Source organism: Cupressus sempervirens, chromosome 3 (genome assembly GCF_028749045.1).
Source record: "Cupressus sempervirens isolate cs-2001-9-10 chromosome 3, ASM2874904v1, whole genome shotgun sequence".
Taxonomy (NCBI): Eukaryota; Viridiplantae; Streptophyta; class Pinopsida; order Cupressales; family Cupressaceae; genus Cupressus; species Cupressus sempervirens.
This window is the reverse complement of record NC_143120.1, coordinates 464,759,161-464,782,406: the sequence shown is the minus strand read 5'-3', so window position 1 is coordinate 464,782,406 and position 23,246 is coordinate 464,759,161. Positions and strand designations below refer to the sequence as shown.

Below are 23,246 nucleotides of genomic sequence, written 5' to 3'. Positions count from 1 at the left end.
CCCAAGGCAAGGAAGGTCAAGCCCAAAAAGCAAGCTGGGAAGTCAATTGCAACTGCATTCTGAACTGAACTCAAACCCTCCTAAAAAATGCCAAAATAGCTCCATGGCCGGATTTGAACAAAAACATGCACAAAGCAGAGCACAACTGAATATATCTGCATAATAATAAGCCCAAAGCCACCCTCAAACATGCATGCATGATGTGGAATCCAAAACTGATGACAAAAGACCTAGGGTCTCTCTAGGTTTGTGCCTCAAAGGCAAGGGTTTTTCTAGGTGTTGTTTTTGTTACAAAGGCCAATCATTTTTGTTCTTTGCTGCTTTGGTTTTGGCAGAATCCGTGTCTGTTATCATTCCCATGTGACAGGGTTCAACAAATTGCGACCTCCATTCTGCATATTCAGTCCGCACGCCTATGTTGGACTCCTTCTTTTTGCACTATCTCTACTTTTCTGACAGATTTTTAAGATTTTGCATGCTACTTTTTCTTGGGTTGGCCATTGTTGCAGCTTCATGCTCACAGTTTTTAGATTTGTCTCTGGCCTGCATTGTTTCTTTGTTTGCCACTATTAGGCGATATAAGGTCACGCATAAGATTTCTTTCGTCAGAGCCTGTGTTTTGTGTTTCTCAACTTGTATTGATTGCGAGCTTAGATGCATTTTTTTGGTGCTGGAGGGTCTTGCCCAATTTTTCTGCACAAAATTGAGGGTTTCTACTTCTTTTTGGTGATTTCATACCTGTGTCTAGGGTTTTTCCAGGTTTCTTTGCTGCCCTTTTTAGTACAGCTAGGGTTTTGAATGAATTTCTGAAGTGTTTTATTTTGCTACTTGTGTTGTGTTTTATAATTTTTTCTCCTAACAGAATTCTGGGTTTTGGGTTTTGAAAATAAACCTTTTGTCCCTAAAAACATTATGTTGGGTTTATAATTTTATACCAAATTTTTTTAATTGAATATCCCTTAAAAAATACTGTGGGTTTTCTGATTTGTTTCCCAAAAAAAACACGCTGATGTATTTTCTGATTTTTTCCACAAAAAATCGTGTTGGTGGGTTTTTTGATTTTTTTTTTTCACATATATTCACGGTGGTGGGATTTCTAATTTTTGTCCTTAAAAATTAGTGGGCAGGTTTTAACAAATTTTTCCCTTTAAAAAATTATATTGGGTTTTAATAATTTTGTCCTAAAAAATTATATTGTGGGTTTTGACAAATTTTTTCCTCTAAAGTTTTTTTGGGAGGGTGTAATAAGTTTTGCCCTAAAAAAAATATTGTGGTTTTTGTAAGATGTTTTACCTTAAAAATCGTTTTGTAAAAGGGTTTTACTATTTTTTCCTTAAAAACCAAGTTTTGTATATGATCTGTGTCTGAGATTTTGTATCTTGGGTTTTGATCAATTCTTCCTTAAAATTCCTATTCATTTTTTTGGTTTTATCCTCAAAAACCGTTTTTGGAAATCAGCACTTGTGTTGTTGGTCTCAGGGGATTTATTGTTTTTTCTGAAAAAAATCATTGGAAGGTTTTGGCAAAAAATTCCTCAAAAATCGTGGTTTCTTGCAGCTGTGCTGGGTCGCACCTAGAGTTGCTGGTTCGGCCTTGCACAATCTTTGGAGAAGGCTAGGTATTAAAATCAATTTAAATATTTATTAATCATTTGTATTATTTTTATTTAATTATTTCTTATAACATAGTATTACTATTACTATTATATATTAATTTAATCAATATAGTATTTTTGTGTAAGGCTTTTATATTTTACTCTACATTAAAGATACTAGGAAATATGCATTACTTATACATTTTTCAGTTGTACATTTCTATATCTCTTATTTTTAATTGTTTTTGTACTGATGAACCCAAAATAAATGCTACCCCCAACTTTTATTAATCAAATCTTTGAACCAAACTGACAAACTTGAACCTGAATAACAAAGTTTATAATGATATGTTTGAGAGGTGTACCCTAGGGTGTTAAAGATTCAGGCCCATGAAGACCTCTGAGTTGGTTTTTGTTGTTATTCTCCTTATACCTATTCTCTTTCATACTCTTTTTGCCTTTTGGAGCTCCTTGGTGGACTGGGAAGGGGATATCTTTTATGATTATCCTTATTTATTTTCTAAGGCATGTTATTGTCACTACAACTACTTCCTTTACCACCTCCAGTGTTTTTGTTTTGGGTATGATGTTTAAGATAGTAGAACGGGTTAAAGAAAAGTCTGAATTGCAGCCAAGTATGAAGATACAACTTTACTTATCATCCTCATTGGATCAAATGATTATGACTTCCCTCCATCTGAAAAATGGCTGGAGGGCAGTAGTAAATTCAGCAGTCATCACTTATCTCTGTAGGAATAGTAAAATGGAAGGAAGATTGAAACAGATAGATAAATTATCATCCTTACTCATTCCAGCACTATTATCCATTAGCTACAGACCTTTTAAGAAAATCCAAAGGCATGGATATGAGAATAAGGACTTGTACGGGATGGACTAGCTTGCCCAACTCCCAACCTTGAAATGCTCCCATGTCTGCATTTGATGGGTGGAAATTGGAAACGACTTGGGATATGAAACCATCATTGACCATTCTGAAGTCTTTAAGCCGTTTGCCCACTCAGAAACCTATAGATTGGTTTGTTCCTTTTCAGAAGTTCCTTAATGGCACAATTGGAATAACATATATTTGCTCATTTGTAGTGTTTGTTTTCTAAAAGACATGCTGCATGTCACAGGCAATCATCGTTAAAAATCTTTGGCATTTGGTAGCCCGCAGTTCAAGTTTGAAGTAGAATTTCGTTCTTTGTTTCTCCCTAAACTCTGCTCTCTTTGTGAACTCCACTCTTGTTTTGTTTTGTTGTTTGTTTGTTTGTGGCATATAGAACCATGTTCTTTGATGAACCACTGGTTATCAATTCTTGTGGCCTTGAAGGTGTTTAATGCTTCTCAAATGTTCATTTCTTTCACAGCCTCTGGAATTGACAATTTTTCTTGTAAAAACTTGGGATTGAGATTGACAATCTCAAGTCTTTGAGTATTTGTTATTGTGTGAGATTACACTTTTAATGAATAGTATTTTAAGTTACTAGGAAAGGCAGCCAGAACAATTAGGCTTGATGCCATTAAGAGATCCCAGACATCTTTCGAATGTAATTGTTTGGAGTGCTCATCAATATCAACATATCTGAAGTCTTTATCCCAAGCATGTTGCAGCCCTTCTAAAAATTCCAGGGTTTTCAGTTTAATTTTGTACTTCGCGGTAGATAGCAGAGTAACTCCGAGTTACAGAAAACAATTGTACAATAGATGAGGTGACCTTGTTTATGGGAAAGAAATGGTGTTAAAAAGCCTGCAACAAAGGGAGGCAATTGGTGACAATACAAAAATTTCTTATTATGCTAATCTGGCCTTGTTTGCAAAGGGGAAGGAATTAAATGCTGAAATGATAGGTTTTGACTTCCAGATATGCCCCTGGCTGTTCTAATTAAGCAGAAATATGTTTTTTTCCGATTTTTCATTCTAAAAATAGGGTATTGCCAACTTTCGATCTTAATCCAAGCAAAGATTCCATGACTGCCTCAAATAGGCAAAGGGTGCTAAAAATGGTAGGATGTTAGTTCTTAGATCATGGTAACAAGATTCTGCATTCAAAAACTTTATTCCTAAAACTAGGTAGCTTAAAACATGAAAATATTCAATCAAAACAATTGTCTTTGACCATGGTAACCTACCACAACATGTTGCAGAAAATGTGAACAGAAAATATTCACAAATTTGGACTCTCAATACTGCATCATCTTCTAGTGAAACTAAAAAGATTTACAGGTTACTGGAATTAAATTTTAGTAACAAAACTCTATATGCATCATGATTAAATCAGGATTTGTATCTTCCAAATTTCAATCTCAATCCAAGCAAAAACTCTCGAACTGCCTCAGATAGGGAAAAGGTGCTAAGGATGGCAGGGTGTTAGTTTTTAGACCATGTCAAGCAGGTTCTGCATTCAGAAAATATATTTATAAAACTAGGTAGCTTAAAACATGAAAATTTCAATCAAAATAATGAGCTTCTACCATGGTAATCGACAAATACATACTGTAGAAAATGTTAACAACAAATACTCACAAATCTGATCCCTCGATACTGTTGAAATTGAAAAAATTTACAGTTTTCTGGATTTAAATTTTAGAAACAAAACTCTGTATGCATCATGATTATAATTCAGATTTGTGCTTATTAAATAGACAGAAAATCTGTTATGACTGTAACTAAGAGAAATTAGACGATCAAGTAAAGTGCCGAGTTATGTTAATGATTCACTGGAGTAATACTCAGTTTGACTGAACAATCAATTTAATCTCCTGATCAAATTCGTTGAGATGAAGTTATATTTACAAATCTCTCAATTGTCAAATAATTAACTTGGTGCTAATATCAATGAAGACTTCGTACGTAGCTGAGCCTTATTTTCTTCTATATAACATCCTCTCCTTGCTGGTCTCTCAGCTGCACACAGATCTGGATCTGCTACTGTCACTGTTATGCCATTGCTACGAAAACACCAGCTGAACAACTCCAGGAAAGGACACTGCACTCCTTAAATAGGGTAAGAATGTTAAGGACGGTAGGCTGACTTCTCAACAAAAACTGTCGCAGTGAAAGTATCACGGCCTTTCTTGCATGCTCTATGATCCAAATTCAGCAACTCTTCTAGCATGAGGTCTTGTTGGAAGAAGTCAGGAAATTCTGTTCTCTTGCAGTAAAATCACAAACAATCTTCAAATTGATATCAAATTTGCCCACCTTAATGATGCACACTATTTCTTGCTATAGAGGAAACAATTATTTTCTTGGTGGAGCTAGGCTTTTTGTGCTGTTTTTGAAGCAACCTGCAGTTCATTGATCCTCTTTGATGCAGATGCAAAGATGTCACTGTGAAGCTGACTGAAAAAGGTTTTCAAGTTAACAAATTGCTAAGCTGCCTGCTTCCAGTTTTTGATTGGGGGGATCCATTAGAAACCACCTGTTTTCTGTTTGTGTTGGCAAGAGATCTCATAAATTGTCTACTGTGAGAAAGTTGGACATTAAGTTTGGTCCTTCTCTAAATTATAATGGATGTTTCTGTGATCAGAGTAGCCTTTTAATCTCATATTATTGTGTTTTCCAATGCCATATTATCACTTGCTCTATTGATAGTGAATTATATCAGTGACAGCAGTGTTTTAGTTTTTGCCTTTCTATAATGTCTTTATGCTTGTTTAAAACTAAAAGTCATATTAATTTCAAACAACTGAAAAATACTACATTTTATAGAATGACAGAGACATTTTTCCTTAGTGACTCACTGGTATTTAAAACAAACGCACTTCATTAAGATAGCCTTAATCATGCCATAGTAGTCTTTGAATCCATTTCTGTACATACTTTTACAAGATAATACGCCTTCATCTATTATTTGACATCATCTGGATCCAAATTGTTCCTGTGATCAGAGTAGCCTTTTAATCTCATATTACTGTGTTTTCCAATGCCATATCATCACTTGCTCTATTGATAGTGAATTATATCAGTGACAGCAGTGTTTTAGTTTTTGCCTTTCTATAATGTCTTTCTGCTTGTTTAAAAGTCATATATTAATTTCAAACATTTGAAAAATACTACATATAATAGTGTGACAAATACATTTTGCCTTAGTGACTTACTGGTATTTAAAACAAACCCACTTCATTAAGATAGCCTTAATTGTGCCATATTAGTCTTCCAACCCATTTCTATACATACTTTTACAAGATAATATGCCTTTATCTATTATTTGACAATCATCTGGATCCAAATTTTTCCTGTTTAAACTATACATAGAGGTTGTAGGAAGGTTTTATATATGTACCATAACCCACTTTTTGCCTCATTGAAAGAGCACCATATGGTCCTTCTTTCAGGCTAGGTAATGGTAATTGTATCATGCTATATATAAATTATAATAGTGAGATGATGAGCTTCAGTTCTGACTTTCCATTTGGTGTTATATTTATTTTATTCAATATTTGTCTTGAAGTGCATAGAGGTATGCAAATAATTCTGTTTCATATGTTTATCTATCCTTCCCCTTTGTACCTCACAACATAGATTTTTTTCAATGTGTATTGTATGATTGCATTTACTTGGCCAGGGATTGAATTGGTTAAAAGTGAATGCTATTTACTTGGTATTTTGGGGTTTTTGGATGTGTTTGCACCATATGATTATGAATACAGGGCTAAGGAAAGAATAGTTAAACCACTCTTCTGTTATATTATATATCACTTAAGTACACAGAGTGAGCAGCCTGAAGAACAAATGGCTTGTTACAACTTAGAACAACCTACTAGACAAAATGGTCAAAGACCATCCCCAAGATCATCACCCTATGAACTGAAATACAACCAAAGCATTAAGACAGCTAACACAAAAGCATGTATCTGGTATGCAAAATGAGTCACAATGAAAGGAAGTTTTCATTTTTTAATTTATAGCACTTAAAAATCAAATAGTATGACCCTATCATAGGCAGCTTATCCTCATTAAATGACAATTGCAAGTTGTCAGCTGCGCATGATAGGCTCCATTCTCTAGAGTGCCCAATTTGCTGATTGAAGTTGTTGATTCGTCATTTTAAGAAGTCCGATCTCATTGCGTACGACTTACTCTAGCATTCCCATTTACTCTTGTAAATGGGATACCTTGGTCCTAATTCCAGCCTTTCCTCACACTCTTTAGTACAGAAATTCATAAAAATGATCAAAATATTAACTTGAAAAGAAATACATTAGATATGCATTTTATGCTTGCTATTGTAATTAATATTCTTACATCGTTTTTATATTTCATATTAATTAATTCAATAAATCAAAAACATTTGTATATTTATTATTCATTAATTATATATCGAACATTTATAAAATTCTAAGTTATTCTTTTGTCTTCAATATATATATTATATTGCAAGTTATGAGAGAGAGCCCAGAAACAAGACTCCATCCTTTGAGCCCTCTGTAAGCTCGTTCCATCAAATTCAACATCCAAGAGCATAAACATTGTGCAGTTTTCAGATATGCATATGTGTCAATGTAGAGAGAGAGAGAGAGAGAGAGAGAGAGAGAGAGAGAGAGAAACAAGATTCCATCCTTTGAGTCCTCTTTAAGCTCGTTCTAGCTAATGCAACATCCAAGAAAACAAGTAGTATACAGTTATCAATCAAAAGTGTTGTTTAGGTATGCATATTTGTCCATGGAGAGAGGGAGAGGGAGAGAGGGAGAGTTTAATGCAATATTTTTATATTGTTTCAGGCTGTATGGAAACGTGGGAGTACATACTACAATTAACACAACCTTTTTATGTTTCAGGCTTTCCTTCGTTGACACAGACCATAAGTCACTGGAACACGCTTCTTTACAATCAGTTCAATTTGTTTTAGGACCAGAGGGTCAATCATTGAAAGGGCATAAGAGTGCCCGAAGGAATATGGGTAGCAAGTTGCATTTGAACTTGGGTGGTGTGGCTAAAAGTGCTCCTACAACTGTCTTTTCAAGTCCTGCCGTCAGCCCTCGACGTATGAGCAGTGGTGACTTCTTGCTTTCAAAGAATTTCAAAACTACCAAAGAACAGGACCTTGGAATTCCTTTATCAATTCCATCATTGGGCCAAAATATAATGGGTGAAACCATTATGCAGCCATCAGCAGATAAAGTTCCCCTTAGCCCAGATCGATCTCCACTTCAGAGTCCAAGGGTTAGAAGTCCTCATATAAAATCAAGAATTCACAGTGGTGCAGTGTCTCCATTACATCCAAATTTCATAACAGGACCATATGATGATAGTGCCAATGTTACTGTACACAGATTGCCCCTTCCACCTGGGAATGCTAGTCCTGTTGGTGCTGCTACATCACCAAATTCTCCATCTCAAGTTGTCCAGCGCTTTTCTCTAAGAATGGAGGTGTCAATTAATCCAGGCCAATGGAAAAAAGGAAAGCTTCTTGGCAGTGGCACGTTTGGTACAGTTTATGTTGGTTTTAACAGGCAAGTTGGAATTTTTCTCTTGATGCAGAGTCTCATGCATTTTCTTTAAGTTCTTTATGATTACAATTTAATTTGTTTTTAGAGTCATACTTCCTTAATGAAGCAGTTTCTGATGTATGTTGCATTTTGAAATGGTGCAGAGAAACTGGAGATATGTGTGCCATGAAAGAGGTCCCTCTGATTACTGATGATTCCAAGTCTTCCGAGAGTATCAAGCAATTGGAACAGGTCCTTTTCCTTTATTTTCTGTAATCTGTAAAAACTGAAAAAGAGCATACTCTTAAATAAAATAAAGCTTGCTATTATGATTATATACATACACATTTTGAACTGCACCTTTAAATGGCTATAGGGTAGCATTTATTTATGTTTTGTATGCCTATTTTTTCGGTTCTGGCCTTCCATATATAGTTGGAGGTGTGTTTTCTGGTACGCATATTCAAAGTTGAAAGAAAAAGAATTTAAAGAATATTAAAAAAACTTTCTTTCTGTTATTTTCCTTGTCATTTTCTGATTTGTACTCTGGCCCTTAGTAATCACATTCCAAATCCAAAATCTGATTTGACAAAACATTAATTCTTCTAGTATTTTAAATACTATAAGTATATTCAATAACATCTCAAAAGCATAGTTCAGAATCACAGGTTTCACATCTACTAGAATTTCACTTTCAGTAGACTATGCAAGATGTTAAGCTATTATTTTGCATTTCTTATTGAAATTTGAAATATTTCATTCAACTTGTCAATTACAACAATACTTTCTTCAAGTTGTACCCTCATCCTCAAAATCTTTAGTAATTAGTTTTGAAATTCAAAATTGTCTTGGGTGCTTGCCAAACTAGGGAGGCATATGAGACACGTGCTCTAACTAATGTAGCTTTATTATATTATTAACATAGTACTTCAACATAAGCATGGCGTGTTGCCTCTTTAGCACAGAGCCCTTTAGGAAACTGCCACTGAATCATGAGCATAGTGTAATGCCCCGTTAGGGAACCCAAGAGGGATTAACCTAAATAGTGCAACTAAGTTTACTGAATAATTTTTTTCGTTAAGAGTTTACAAACAGTAATGTAACAACAATGTGGAAGCAAGTAACAATAAGATGCCACATACACACAATGCAACTCAAACATAGATTATAAATCTCAAGAGTTCCATAACGTAGAATTACATATATATTAAATTCCACTAAGTACAATTAATAACACAAATCACATAATGTAGATGAATGACTAAGAACATCACTACATTTGAAAATCACAAATCCAACTAATATACTATCCAAATACAAAGGAGCTCTTCATCCATTGCACATGTCGTAGGGTATGAGATACAAATCAAAGTACATATACATCTTGTAAAGGTGTCATGAACAATATATAAATCTGTATTCAGGAATAAGATGAGAAGATGGAACAAATCTCCAAAGATGAATCGTGATAATGTAATTGCTACACGGAATATCTAGCACTGGAATAGGAAGTCAAAACATATCTCAATGATTAAAGTCACGCTACCACCCACTTTGTGGAACCCAAAAAGGCCCACTTCCTTTGTGCCGAGGAGACAACAGCATACTCCATATTATTAACCATAAAACCAATCACATAGATCAAATGATGGACTCCTGAGAAGCTATCTAATCTTAGAATCAATACTCAACTGTATAGGTAGTGCACACTAAACCAGAGGCAACAACACATGTAAGAAACCTAGGATGTATAGAGGGCAGTTTCATCACACGAGCCAACTCTAAGGTTACTTGGCAACCTCTCTGGACCCCGTCTCCCTGGTGAGTCTATGTGGCGCTGGAAATCCTTTCTTCCGGACAAGGATACCAACTATTAAAGACCTCAATCAAGCATCACCTCAACTCCATCCTAGTTTGTACTAGCACTCAAGGCATGGGTGAGGAACCACACATCTTATTAATTTATTTTAATCTCTCAATGTAATTTAGTCATCACTTGTTAAGTTACTTACAATAGGTTATCCAATAGGTCGTGATATAAATCAAATCATAATATAATGTCATACATCAATAATCTCCAATATCATTGAAATAACCAACACACACATAAAAGTGGCCTAAAAGAGTTTGGCAATATGAGCTGAAAAGAAAACTTTGTTTAGGCACTACACATAACCAGTCAGCTGTTAACATACACCTTGAAAGGTAGCCGACTGTTTTATTACATAAACAATTGCTTATTTTGCAACAATATCATGCAGCATAGCTTGAAGGTTCCAATCATGTTATGCAGCATAGCTTCATAAGATTTTTTATGCATCTCTAATCTACTCTATGTAAAGGCACCAACAATAACCTTCAGAGAAAGCATGAAGTTGGATTTAAGCTTTTGTCTACAAAATTAAGCATTGCCTGAAATAGAATTAGATAACATAAAATACTTTTGGCTAATTGTATGTAGAAAAGTTTAAAACCTACACTATCTATTTACAAGTGCCCCTCTCATTCAATTTCGCATGATACCCTTGTAGGGGGAATCACTTTTTCACCAACTGTCAAATTCCATATGAAGAATCATCTTTTCAATTGTTTACATAGGGACTAGATTCACACAATTGTCATGCCTACAAAGTTGTTAAATATAATCTACGGTGTTTTAGTTACTGAGAGAATCATAAAATTTAGTACTTGAAATGATAGGACTTGTTAAACAAGGACCACTTCAGGTACCCGATATGGCTATTTCTTTTTAGCACAAGGCGAGGTCAAAATCCTGTGCTGAAAAGTTTTTTGACATCAATTTGCAATCTCGATCTAATGACATCTCTCTTCTTTCACCAGGGATTCAAATGTCTCTCCGTCTCCTTTCGTTGAAGGAGCTCATTGATAGGGCTGTTATAAAGGATGTATACCAACAATACATTCATGTCACTTGGATGCCTCTTTTATTACCATCCAGCCCAAGATGGCTGATTATCAGGAATATTTCTTGTAGATTGTATATGGCATCATTGTTTACCTTGACTATCTTAATTGATCAACTTTTTCCTTTCACTACTCCTAGGATGCTTTCCTTGTCTTCTTCCTTAGTGGAGGTCATTGATAGGGCTGTTATAGACAATATATACAGACAATAAACTTAGGTCTCTTGGATATCTCCTTTTTCAACTGCTTGGACCCAAGTTGGCTTTATATGTTGAGAGCATTTATTCAGGGTTGTAGATGACATCATCATTCAGCCTAACTTTCTGAAATCAGTGATCACTGGGTTTGAGGTTGCCCTTTCTATAATTGAACTTGAGGATATGTTCCCACCAATTTTAAGTTGAAGTAGACTACCATTTTGCGGGATGGGGTTTAGCATCTCAGCTACATTTGGAATGCTAAAATCGAGGAATACTTTATTTTTGGTAGTCAGTCTGCTACAGGATCTGCTACTGAGAACATTGCGTGTAGAAAGATACCCTGATTAGTGGATTTTGACCCATTTTTTCCAAGAGATTGCTATTTATTGTTAGGTATGGATTTTTACAAGGGGCTTGTAATATTACAATAATAGATAAGTCGTCTATTATTAGTTAATGGTTATCTATTGTAAATATCTAATGAGCTTTAGTTTGCTTTCGTTTTTTGCTTTCTCTAGAATAGAATGTTTCTATTCTTTACAATCGTTTCCTAAGGAAACATCGTCTCATTCTTTTGTGTAAAGTGACCTTTCGATCTCGGTTAATATCAAGCAAGTATTTACCAATTACTTCGTAATATGTAAAGCTGTTATGTTGATCAATTGCTTCTTTTGTTAAGTTTTTTAGCCCAGAAATAGAGATAAATAACAATAAAAGAGCATACACAATGCGTAAAACACACAAAACATTTATCTTGGCGAAACCCTTCCACTCGAAGGGAAAAACCCAGCCACACCAGCAAAAACATCTTTTATTGATCATAAAATATTCAAGTACATGGCTTTTCACTTGATTGATTTACAATATACCAATCAATCATATAAGTAGATTGCATAAAGCTCTTCATCTTTCACACAAAGGTTTCTTTGAGTCCCAAAAATATGACCCTTCAAATTTCCACATATTCAACACTTCACATTTCCATATGCATAACTCTTCATATGACACATGCCTTTTTGCATAATATTAACTTAAATATAATCACAAATATCTCTTTCAGCTGAAGATGACCATAACGGTCATAACAAACATATTTCTATCTCATAAAATTAGAGATGAAAATCTCCATTGCAGCTACAAACTTCAATACTCCCTCTTAGCAAGATAGAAATCTTTAGTCGAGCACGCACACATAGCTGCAACCAAAGATGATAAGTTCATGTTATCTCAGCATAACATAATCCCACCATAGTTACTTCATAAGCACATAAAATGGAGTCACACACATGACTTTTACCATGCATGCTCGCAGAGGGTAGAATGAAGACTTTTATTTTAAAATTTCTTGTAAACAAGGATACATTTCCACCATGCCTACTCGTAGAGGGTAGTCCGCTTGCAAAGAGTGGAACGAGGGCTTTCACCTCAGACTTCTCCTAGAGAAGAATACATTTTCACCATGCCTACTCGCAGAGGGTGGAGCGAGGGCTTTGACCTCAAACTTCTTTCAAAGAAGAATGCATTAATAATTGAGATTTTCTTTTAATAGAGACTCCCTCTCAGCAGGGACAACTTTAATAACTAAGATTTTCTCTTAATAAAGACTCCCACTCATCAGGGACAACTTTAATAACAGAGACTCCCTCTCAGCAGGGACAACTTTAATCATCACAATAAGATGGCTGACTATTGCATAAACTTGCAAAGGATTGGACATCTCCTGCTGTCACGTAATCTCCCTCTGAAACTAAATAGTCTTTCTCTATAAATATGATCTTTCCCTTTTAATAAAGTGCCCATTGCACCCTGCAACCAAGAGAGATTCATTACAACTTATAAGATCCTCTTATCATTGAGATCAAAACAAAGATGTACTCTCTTTCCAGTTAGAATACTTATCTCTTTGAAGTTTGATCTCAACACACATGCATAAAAATGCAGCCCAACATTCATATGAACAAAGTGTGTTACTCAATAAGAATGTTACCATAAAAAAATTAGAACTGGGATCTTCCAGAATAACCTGCCAGTCTAACCACAAGGTTTTGCATGAAGTTAAGTTAGTATACACATGATGCAATCATAACTGACGGCACAGCACATAAAACCTCTTATAAATGGTTGTTCATTCAACTGATCATCAGCATCTTGCAATCGGTAATAGCCTATGCCCTTCTCTTTTTGCCGATGTCAGATAGCAAGTGCCTCCACAGCAAGATGCCAACAAAATGCCTTCGTGGCAATGGAGTCTTGCATATTTTTAGACATAGCTGACAATGAGTGACTGAGGAGCCCCTGCTGTCAAAGAAGGAAATGGAACCTACAGCTGACTCAACCCCTTCAAACAACATCAAAAATTTTCAGCGTTTTGCAAATGTTCGTAGGAGCTTTTACGTCACATTCTTAAAGGTGAAAATGATGCCAAAAACTTATCCAAGGCTTTAAATAGCTGCTGCTTCTATTGTCTTGACCATAATATCTGTTTCTTCATAAAACTTCATAGAACTGATTAAATACAATAAAAAAATCACGTCTGTCAGAATGCTATTCTAAGAAAATATAGCATTCAAGGTTTACACTTCATGAAATAAACAGGTGGTGTTGTTATGCTCCAAGGTTGTTGAATCTTCTTCACCTTATGTTCACAGATCGAGTAATACAGCAACAAAGATCAACAACACTTATCACAGAAAACAAAAAAATCCAGACATAAGAATTGATGAACTTCCTGTACAGCCATATATACATATATACCTCTAATAATGCAAGAATTAAAAACTCCATACCTTCATAGAACCGACATTACCAATGAAAAGGTTTGCACAAATAAACTGAAGATGTCCACAAAGATATTGATGGAATCTGATGAGCTCTAATGGCACTGCACCTGACAATATATATTTGATTGAGACAAGCTTCCTGACGTTATTCCCGGTCATAATGTGCAAAAGCCAGAACAGATCATTTCATCTTCCTATTGCCACATATGATCACTGATGGAAAGTAATAGCTGGTCGACTCCCTTTGCATTCTATCTTTGACGTTTCATAGAAAACAATAACACTTCTCCATCACTTTATTGACGTGTAGACATGTAGGAATCTCTCAGCCAATCCAAAATAGCTATCCTCATCAAATCTTAAAGATCAACTTGCTGTCAATGACCAACGGCACCAAGATAACCTGATGACAAGCACTATGAAGAGACAAACGTCCACTATCATGACAATAATCTCTGCCCTTGCTTACTTGAACGAATAATTCTTTTTGAGGAAAATACACGATTACACAATGAACTGTCAGCAGTTTTGAATTCCTTTAGCCAAGCACACTGAATGACAGCAATTACACATAAAACTTGGTGGAGACAGATGAAGAAAAAAAGTCGATACACCATTTTATTTGATCTTAAAGGCCACGTAATGCAAGAATTTGAACAGCTCCCAAGATACATAACTAATAATAACACTGAGAAACAAGTGATCAAATCACGAAATGGGGACATGACAGTTCCAGATTCTGAAGAGATGAAGACATTTTTCAGAAGAGAACACAATGCCAACTCATACCATGTCGATGCCATGACATTACATCCTAGAGAGATGGAGAAGAACATAATAAGAATAAACATATGTATTAAAGAAGGCAACCGTGAATTTCTCTCACAGCATAAATATTCACATTTGGGCTAACACATTCTCCTTTATTGCTTATATCAAAACTAGGCTTTGATACCATGTTAAGCTTTTTAGTCCAGAAATAGAGATAAACAACAATAAAAGAGCATAAACAATACATAAAACACACAAAATATTTATTCTGGGAAAATCATTCCACTAGAAGGGAAAAACCCAGCCATACCAGCAAAAACATCTTTTATTGATCATAAAATATTCAAGTACATGGCTTTCCACTTGATTGATTTACAATATACCAAGCAATCATATAAGTAGATTGCATAAAACTCATCATCTTTCACATGAAGGTCTCTTTGAGTCCCAAAAATAAGACCCTTCAAATTTTCATATATTCAACACTTCACATTTCCATATGCATGCCTCTTCGTATGACACGTCTTTTTGCATAATATTAACTTAAATATAATCACAAATATCTCTTTCAGCTGAAGATGACCATAATATTTCTATCTCATAAAATTAGAGATGAAAATCTCTATCACAGCTTCAAACTTCAACGTCTTTGAGTTTGAACCCACTAGAAATTAGAAGCATTGGAGGCATCAAGTGTCTGTTGGATACAACCACTTGTCACACACTGATGGAAATAGATGTTCAGAGAGGTTCGGAGTGGACAGCCCTATCTCCTCCTTTAATTGCTATTGTCTTGACCCTTTATTTGAGGTCATTTCTTTACAAAGCTATCTGTAGGATGTGCAGGTTCTTAGATTTATGGTTCAGAATTAACTGCTTTAGGTTTACTACATCTTGTTTTTCATTGGTGCCACGTTTTTAGTTACTTTTAATAACCTATTGTCCTCTTACTTGTACATCTCTAGTGTAAGTAAATGTACATTTTGGGGTCCATTGGCGTACTTTCATCTTTTGTGGATATTATCATATACAACTTTCAAAGAGGAGGAAGTCATGCATAGCTGGTCGTGTCAGTTTTTGCAGTTGAAAGTGACAATAACCTAGTTTTTAAAAAAAAATTTTAAATATATTTTTTCTTCAAAATTTTGACCTAAAATTGGGCCAAGAGACTTGTATCAGTAAATTCCACTAAATTCTACATTTGGATCTAGAAAGAGCATTGTTACAGTGAAGTTGACAATAGACATTTAATAAAATTCAAAGATTTCACTGTTCAGAGCATTGTGCAAGTCCTATTGATGATTGTCTATTCATTTTGGTTTGTTGTGTTAATTTTTGACAATTGAAGGTTGAAATATAATTTGTTCGGTAAATTGTCTAGGCAAAGCAGTTAGAAATATCTGTTTTTTGTTGTTAAACATTATTGCAATGTTGAATGTTTCCATTGAGTCAGGAGATTGACAAGGCTTGTACAAATGTAAGAGAGTGGGTCTCAGACTGTCAAACCTTTTGCAGCAAACCTGTAATTTTTGTTGAAATAGAAGGAACAAAATATCATATCTTATTTGTGTATGTTCTTTTAGGATGTATGCAAAAACTAAGATGTTTGACTTCTTAGTGCTTGTCTGTTTTTGCAGGAAATAAATCTTCTTAGCCAGTTGAAACATCCTAATATTGTGCAATACTATGGCAGTGAAACTGTGAGCAAATATTCCTATGCCATTTGCTATTTGCATTTATTATTGTTCAATACTTTACCATGACATACAGTAGTAATTTGTATGTGCTGTTTTGATATTCACTAGTTTTATTATAACTAGGCTTGTCTGAACTGTGCAGTTGGAGGATGCATTTTATATATATTTAGAATATGTTCCTGGAGGTTCAATTTTCAAGATTCTTAAAGAATTTGGGCCACTGCCTGAGTCAGTAATAAGGATATACACACGCCAAATTCTTTCTGGCCTGGCATACTTGCACAGCAAGAAAACTGTTCACAGGTTCTCTCTCACTCCTTTTTGTTAATTGAAGCTCAAAATTATTAGTTAAAGCTCTGCATAGCAGGACTTGTAGATTTCAGGGCTTCTTTGGTTCTGCTGTTGATTTATTAAGAAACTTTCTATAAATCAAAGTTTTGGTTCTTTTATATCTCCTTTTTCCCTCTTTTGCATTTTTTTATCCAAGTTGCCAGTTTGGGTTTGGAGTCAAAGAACCGGTTGGCCGGCACAATTTTTTTGAAATGGGATCTTAGTTCATCTGGGTTCAGCAGTACAGAAACACACAACATTTTTATATATCCATATTTATGCAGCCTGGAAGCATGAATTAAGATTAGAATGTCACATAATACATATAAACAAGAAAACACCACAAACTTGTAATTATAGCATCATGATCATAGCATCATATACTTCAAGTTCAACATCAAAATAACAAAATATCAATCAAGTTCAAGTATCACTGGTTCAGCTTGCAACAATTGGAACTTTGTAGTAAGTTTCAATCATCTAATGGATTCTTTTTATTCTTCTTCAATGCCAATGACATTAGTTGAAACTTGATTCACAAATATTGCCAAGGCCAGTGGGATCATTTATATGAATAGCATTATTGCCATCCAAATCCTCTAACTTAGCAATTGCAAGCTGAGAAGTGGATGCATCCAGGTTCATATGCTTTGCATGTATATCCCACATTTTTGACTCCCCTTCTTTGTATTCATTCCATTTGTGTGAAGGTAGACACAGGTTGGAATGCACATATACTGCGTTCTTCTCTCTTTTTGATTGCAACCTTTTGTGCTTTACAGAGTCAATAAAAGGAACTAGCAACCTACTAAGTCCAGACAAAGTACACAATTAAAATAAAATTATTAAAGATAAAATTACTAGCAACCTATGCAGATGAAGTAAATTAAAATTATAAATAAATCTTGCTTGTGATATAATTTTGATTGAAGGGGCTTCAAAAATTGGAATCCTTGGCCATGGAGGTACCAACAACTATGAGCATCCTTCCTAGACCGATGACTTGGCTGCAACAATTGGAATCGTTGGCCATGGAGATACCACCAACTATGATCATTTTTTGTAGACCGATGACAAAGAGCTTCGTTACATAGAGCTATTGCATGCTTAAACTTTATGAACTCATTCGTAATCAAATTTTGCATGTCATCATCAAGAAATAGTCTAAATCCTTGATTTTCATAAGACGCTTTTGCAAAGACTTTGTATCTTCCATCATGACCAATAAGAGCATATTTTTTAGAAAGAATGCTTTGCCTTTGTTGAATGTTTCATGGAGACTCTTCAGGTGCTTCCAAATCTCTGCAGTAGTCGTGCCAGACAACACTTCTGGAAGCATCTCATCAGTAGCTGATAACTTGAGCAAGATAACTACTTCATGGTTATGCTCATCAAACTTGTCTTGGTCTTTGCCTGCCATTGTAGTGCTAGTAGTGTTACCCAAATAACCTGGTCTACACACTGGAACTAAAAAATTGAGAGCATCCTCTGCTTCTAGGTATTTAGTCCTTGTTGTTGAAGTGCTGATTGCTTTCTAACATGATGTTGGTAAGCAATACTATCCCTCCCATTTTCCAATGACAAAAACTGAGATCAGCTTCTCAAAAAGCTTTGATGCTGATTTTTTTGTCAAAGTCAGAAAACCTTTAGTGAGCAGCTGCTACCAACTGTGAAGAATCTAATTTTTGAGGCCAGAGTTTGTCAAACCCTTTTGGCACACTTCCCAAAGCAATCTGCTCAGAAAAATCCCTTGATTTTATTGGAAGAATTGGGAAAAAATTATCTGCAAAAAATAAATTTCAGAAACCCTAGCCGAAAATATGCAACCGATATTGTTTGGAAAAAAAAGAACTTGAGGGGAAAATCTGAAACCCTTATTTTTTTGCAATTTGTAAAAACCACTATCCTTAAAATGTGAAAACCTCATTATTTTGGAAAACTGAGACAAACCCTACAATGAAAATCTGAAACCCTTGATATTTAAATAATTTGAAAAAATAAACCTTATTCAAAAATCACACCACGATTTTTTAATTTACATCATAAAAAAGAACTTGCAGCAATCACGATTTCTAAAAAATCGCGAAAACTTTGGTTCAAGATATGTCGTCCTTGCAGAGGCAGGCGAGTTTGATAGAACCTAGCCAAAAAATGTGTTGCAGCTCCAAAGAAAATGTACGTGATGGCAAAATACCAGGTTGCGTAACAGTGCCAAAAAGACCAGGTCCATCGAAGAAACAGTTATGTGACTTTTCTTCGGAGGACATTGCTGGAGATGAGATCCTTCAAATATGGTAAAAAAATCACGGAAAGAAAAGAAAGCAAATGCAGACAGAAGCCCTTTGTACACTGTGATCAGCAGCTAGAGATCATGCAGAGGAGGAACCTTATGCGGCCGTACTTCAATAATAGAAGTAATCCTTGTGAAACAATGCTGCAATTTTTCAAAACACATTAAACCTGCAATTTGCAGAAATAGGGACAAAACACCCTCGGATTTGCCTTTTCTCTTACTGTAAAGTGCCTGCAATTCCTATGACTGAATATAGACTAGATTTGATCTTATTCTTCTCCTTTGATTTGCTGAGAATAACTTAAAAGTATTGCTTTCAATTGAATTAGAAATGTAATTCAGAATTTTGTCTTTTACTTCTGCAATTCGAATGTGGGCAGTAATGACTAAATGAAGAAATTAAATTAGTCTTCAGATTTATCCTGTACATTGTATTCTTTGCAATATTGTTATCAATAGTAGCAGTGATTTGTCATACTACAGCTTTAGTAATATGACATTGTATCATGTATTCTATGATACCACACACTAAGGAGATTCAGATAGATATAGAGTCTGTCTTTGTTCTTCTATGCTCTTAGACTTCATCCTTACCCTCTATAAGTATAGGAATCAAGGGCTTCCAAAGTCATTTGCCTAACCTCTAGAAGTTGGCGACTTTCTAAAAATAATTAAATATTAATCACAAACATAAACAATGTTGTTAGATTAGTATTAAACCAAAATCCTAAGGATAGACGCTGATCTTATAAAGGGAACAATGGAAAGACTTAGTCCTTTACTTATCATGCTATATAAGATCTGATCGATCTGTTATCGGATCAGTATGCTAACAAGTTACAGATTTAACACTCCCTCTTAAATTGATAATCATACTGAAAGAGATCATATCTAGCAACATCAATAAAGATGAACAAGCAAGAATTGATACTCTATATCTATCTGAATCTCCTTAGCGTGTGGTATCATAGAACACATGATACAATGTCATATTACTAAAGCTGTAGTATGACAAATCACTGCTACTATTGATAACAATATTGCAAAGAATACAATGTACAGGATAAATCTGAAGACTAATTTAATTTCTTCATTTATCCAAGTTGTGACTCATAGATACTGGTATTTCTATATCACAACATGATTCTGAGTTTAAGACCTACCAGAATACAGGATAAACCCGAAGAGTAATAAAATTCTTCCTTTATCCAAATTGTGACATCACAATATGATCTTGAACTCATCTAGATCTTACAGCAGAACTCTACTGATTAACACATTATCTAAGAGATCGTCATCTCTCATAATGTCTTTTATACAAGTGTTCATTATCTCAGATTCTTAGAGATCATTACCTCTTAAATAATGAATACAAATGGTGGAGCCCATAACAGTCAATAGCCTGACAAATAAAATTATTTTATTAATAATTTAAAGAATACAAATAGATTACAATTCAACCATACCGAGTCTTCTCCTGAAGTGGTCTATCTTCACTCTAGATAGAGGTTTGGTGAGTATGTTTGCTGTCTGATCTGCAGTGCAAATGTATTCTAATTTTACAGAGTTCTTGTCTACCATATCTCTTACATAATGGTAAGGAATTTCAATATGCTTGGACCTATCATGAAAAATTGGATTCACCGAAAGCTTGATGGAACTCTAATTATCACAATGAATAATTGTAGGATTCATGACTTGCCCAAATAATCCCACAAGTAACTTCCTTAGCCAAACTGCTTCTCGAGAGGCTATTGCTGCTACAATGTATTCGGCTTCTGTGGAGCTTTGAGCTACTGAAGATTGCTTCCTGCATATCCAAGATATCATTGCTGATCCTAAACTGAAACAACATCCTGAAGTATTTTTTTTGTCTTTAACACTTCCACCCCAATCTGAGTCAGTGAATCCATCTAAATCTAAGCCAACCTTCTCGTATTTGAGTCCAAAATTAAGAGTGCCTTGTAAGTATCTCATAATGTGTTTAATTGCAACTAGGTGAATCTTCTTTGGCACATTAACAACATAGCAAATATTAGTTCTTGTATTTACTAAGTACATAAGGAAGCCAATCATCTGTCTATAGAGAGTAGAATCTATGGAAGGTGATTTTGTTGCTGCTTCTTTAAGTTTATGTAGATTAGTCTCCATTGGAGAAGACATAGACTTGCAGTTCCACATTGCAAATCTCTTCAAAATGTCTAATGTATATTTCTCTTGATTAAGTATAATACTGTCAGAATTCTGTTGTACCTCCAGTCCTAGGAAGTAATGAAGGAGTCCCAAGTCTTTTATCTCGAATTCTCTAGTTAGATCTTTCTTGCATTGATCTATAAGATGATCATCACCTGTTATTAGTAAATCATCAACATACACTATCAAAATTACCATATCTTCTTTATCTCTTTTATAATATAAATTTGGATTGGCTTCATTCTTGGAGAATCCTAAACCGGTGAGATACTTATCAATTATTTCATACTAGGCCCTTAGAGCCTTCTTAGGCCCATAGAGAGCTTTCTTGAGCCTGCAAACAAAAACGTTAGGATCATGAGTTTCAAATGCTTCAGGTTGCTCCAGATATACTTCTTTTGTAATCGTTCCATTTAGGAATGCTGTTTTTACATCCATTTGATGTACTTTCCATCCCTTAGATGCTGCAATTGCTAAGACTGCTCTTACGGAGGTATATCTGGCAACAAGAGCAAGGGTTTCTTCATAATCAATCCCTTCTTTCTGAGAAAATCCTTTGGCTACAAATCTAACTTTATACTTCTCAATGCTACCGTTAGCAACATGTTTTATTTTAAATATCCACTTGGAAGAAACAACAAATTTTCCTTTAGGTTTTGGAACAATTTCCCAAACATAATTCTTCATAATAGATTGGTATTCTTCTTTCGTAGCTTCTTTCCAAGCTGTATGTTTAATAGCATCAGAAGGATTGGTTGGTTCTGTTTTAGATAAATCACTCATGTTTGCTGTATAACTAGAGAATCTTTTAGATCTTTTGCTTTCTTTGATTGTTCCAGAAGGTGCAGCAAAGTCTTGAGCTGCCTCGACTATTTTAATGGCCCAAAGTGGTCATTTCTTTGAATTTTGAGTTTCTTCAAGATTTAGATTTTGAATTTCATCTTCAATTTCTTCTAAGTTCTCCCTCTGGGACCCATATTCACTATTTCTTTCAGAACTAGGTAAAAGAGAAGGTTCTTCAGAACTTAGGGCTCTTTTGAATGCTAGATCTTCAAAAATTACATCCCTACTAAGTGCAATACTTTTCGATCCAGGTATGAAAATCCTATATGCCTTAGATGTTTCGCTATACCTTACAAAAATGCCTTTCCTCCCGGAGGGTTCTAACTTGATTGTGTTCTTTTTTGGAACATGGATATATACGGGGCACCCAAAAATCCTAAGATGACTTATATTGGGTTTAACCTTAGTAAACACTTCTTTAGGAGTTTTATCTCTAAGGAGTGAGGGCTTTTGTTTTGAATATAGACAACAGTACAAGAAGCTTCTACCCAAAGGTAATATTCCAAATTTTGATCAAATATCATAGCTCTAGCAGCTTCTATAATCGTTCTATACTTTCTTTTTGCTACCTCATTTTGTTCTGGATTATAAGGAACGATCTACTCCCTCTTAATTCCTGTTTCTTTACAAAACCTTTTATAAAAATCTGAGGTATATTCCCCTCCATTATCAGTTCTAAGAGTTTTAATTTTATGTCCTGATAAGTTTTCAGGTAATGTTTTGAATTCTTTAAATCTCTTTAGGATTTCTTCTGATTTTTTGCATTTTAGGAAGTAAATCCATGTTTTCCTAGAGAAGTCATCTATAAACAAAATATAGTACCAGAATCCTCCAAGAGAAGGAACAGACAAAGGTCCACATAAATCTAAACGAATTAATTCTAAAACATTATTTGTTTTTCTAGTGCTATCGTGAAATGGACTTTTGGTGTTCTTACCCAATGTGCACCCTTTGCTTATGCTTGAGTGGTCTTTATTGAGTTTAGGTAAACCAGTAACCATCTTCTCCATAGTTGATAAGGTTTTGAAGTTTAGATGCCCTAATCTTCTATGCCAAATTTCATTTATGTCTCCAGCTTCATGAATTAAGGCTTGAATAGGTCGACTAGATTCTGATTTCAATTTATACAAATATCCTTTTCTCTGACCAATCAACTTTGCTTTCTTGATTGAGGGGTTCTTTGCCC

The 23,246-nt window shown here is 34.8% G+C and overlaps 1 protein-coding gene across 4 annotated transcripts in view; it reads left to right on the top strand.

Annotated features, from left to right (window-relative positions):
• The window catches only part of LOC149567134 (mitogen-activated protein kinase kinase kinase YODA-like), a 109,003-nt gene that overhangs the window by 16,124 nt on the left and 69,633 nt on the right, over nucleotides 1-23,246 (top strand). For all 4 annotated transcript variants that reach the window (XM_089820335.1, XM_089820338.1, XM_089820336.1 and 1 more), the window contains exons 2-5: nucleotides 7,378-8,052; nucleotides 8,193-8,280; nucleotides 16,342-16,404; nucleotides 16,544-16,704. In XM_089820335.1, the coding sequence (XP_089676461.1) occupies nucleotides 7,378-8,052; nucleotides 8,193-8,280; nucleotides 16,342-16,404; nucleotides 16,544-16,704 (987 nt within the window). The remainder of the gene's footprint in view (nucleotides 1-7,377; nucleotides 8,053-8,192; nucleotides 8,281-16,341; nucleotides 16,405-16,543; nucleotides 16,705-23,246) is intronic.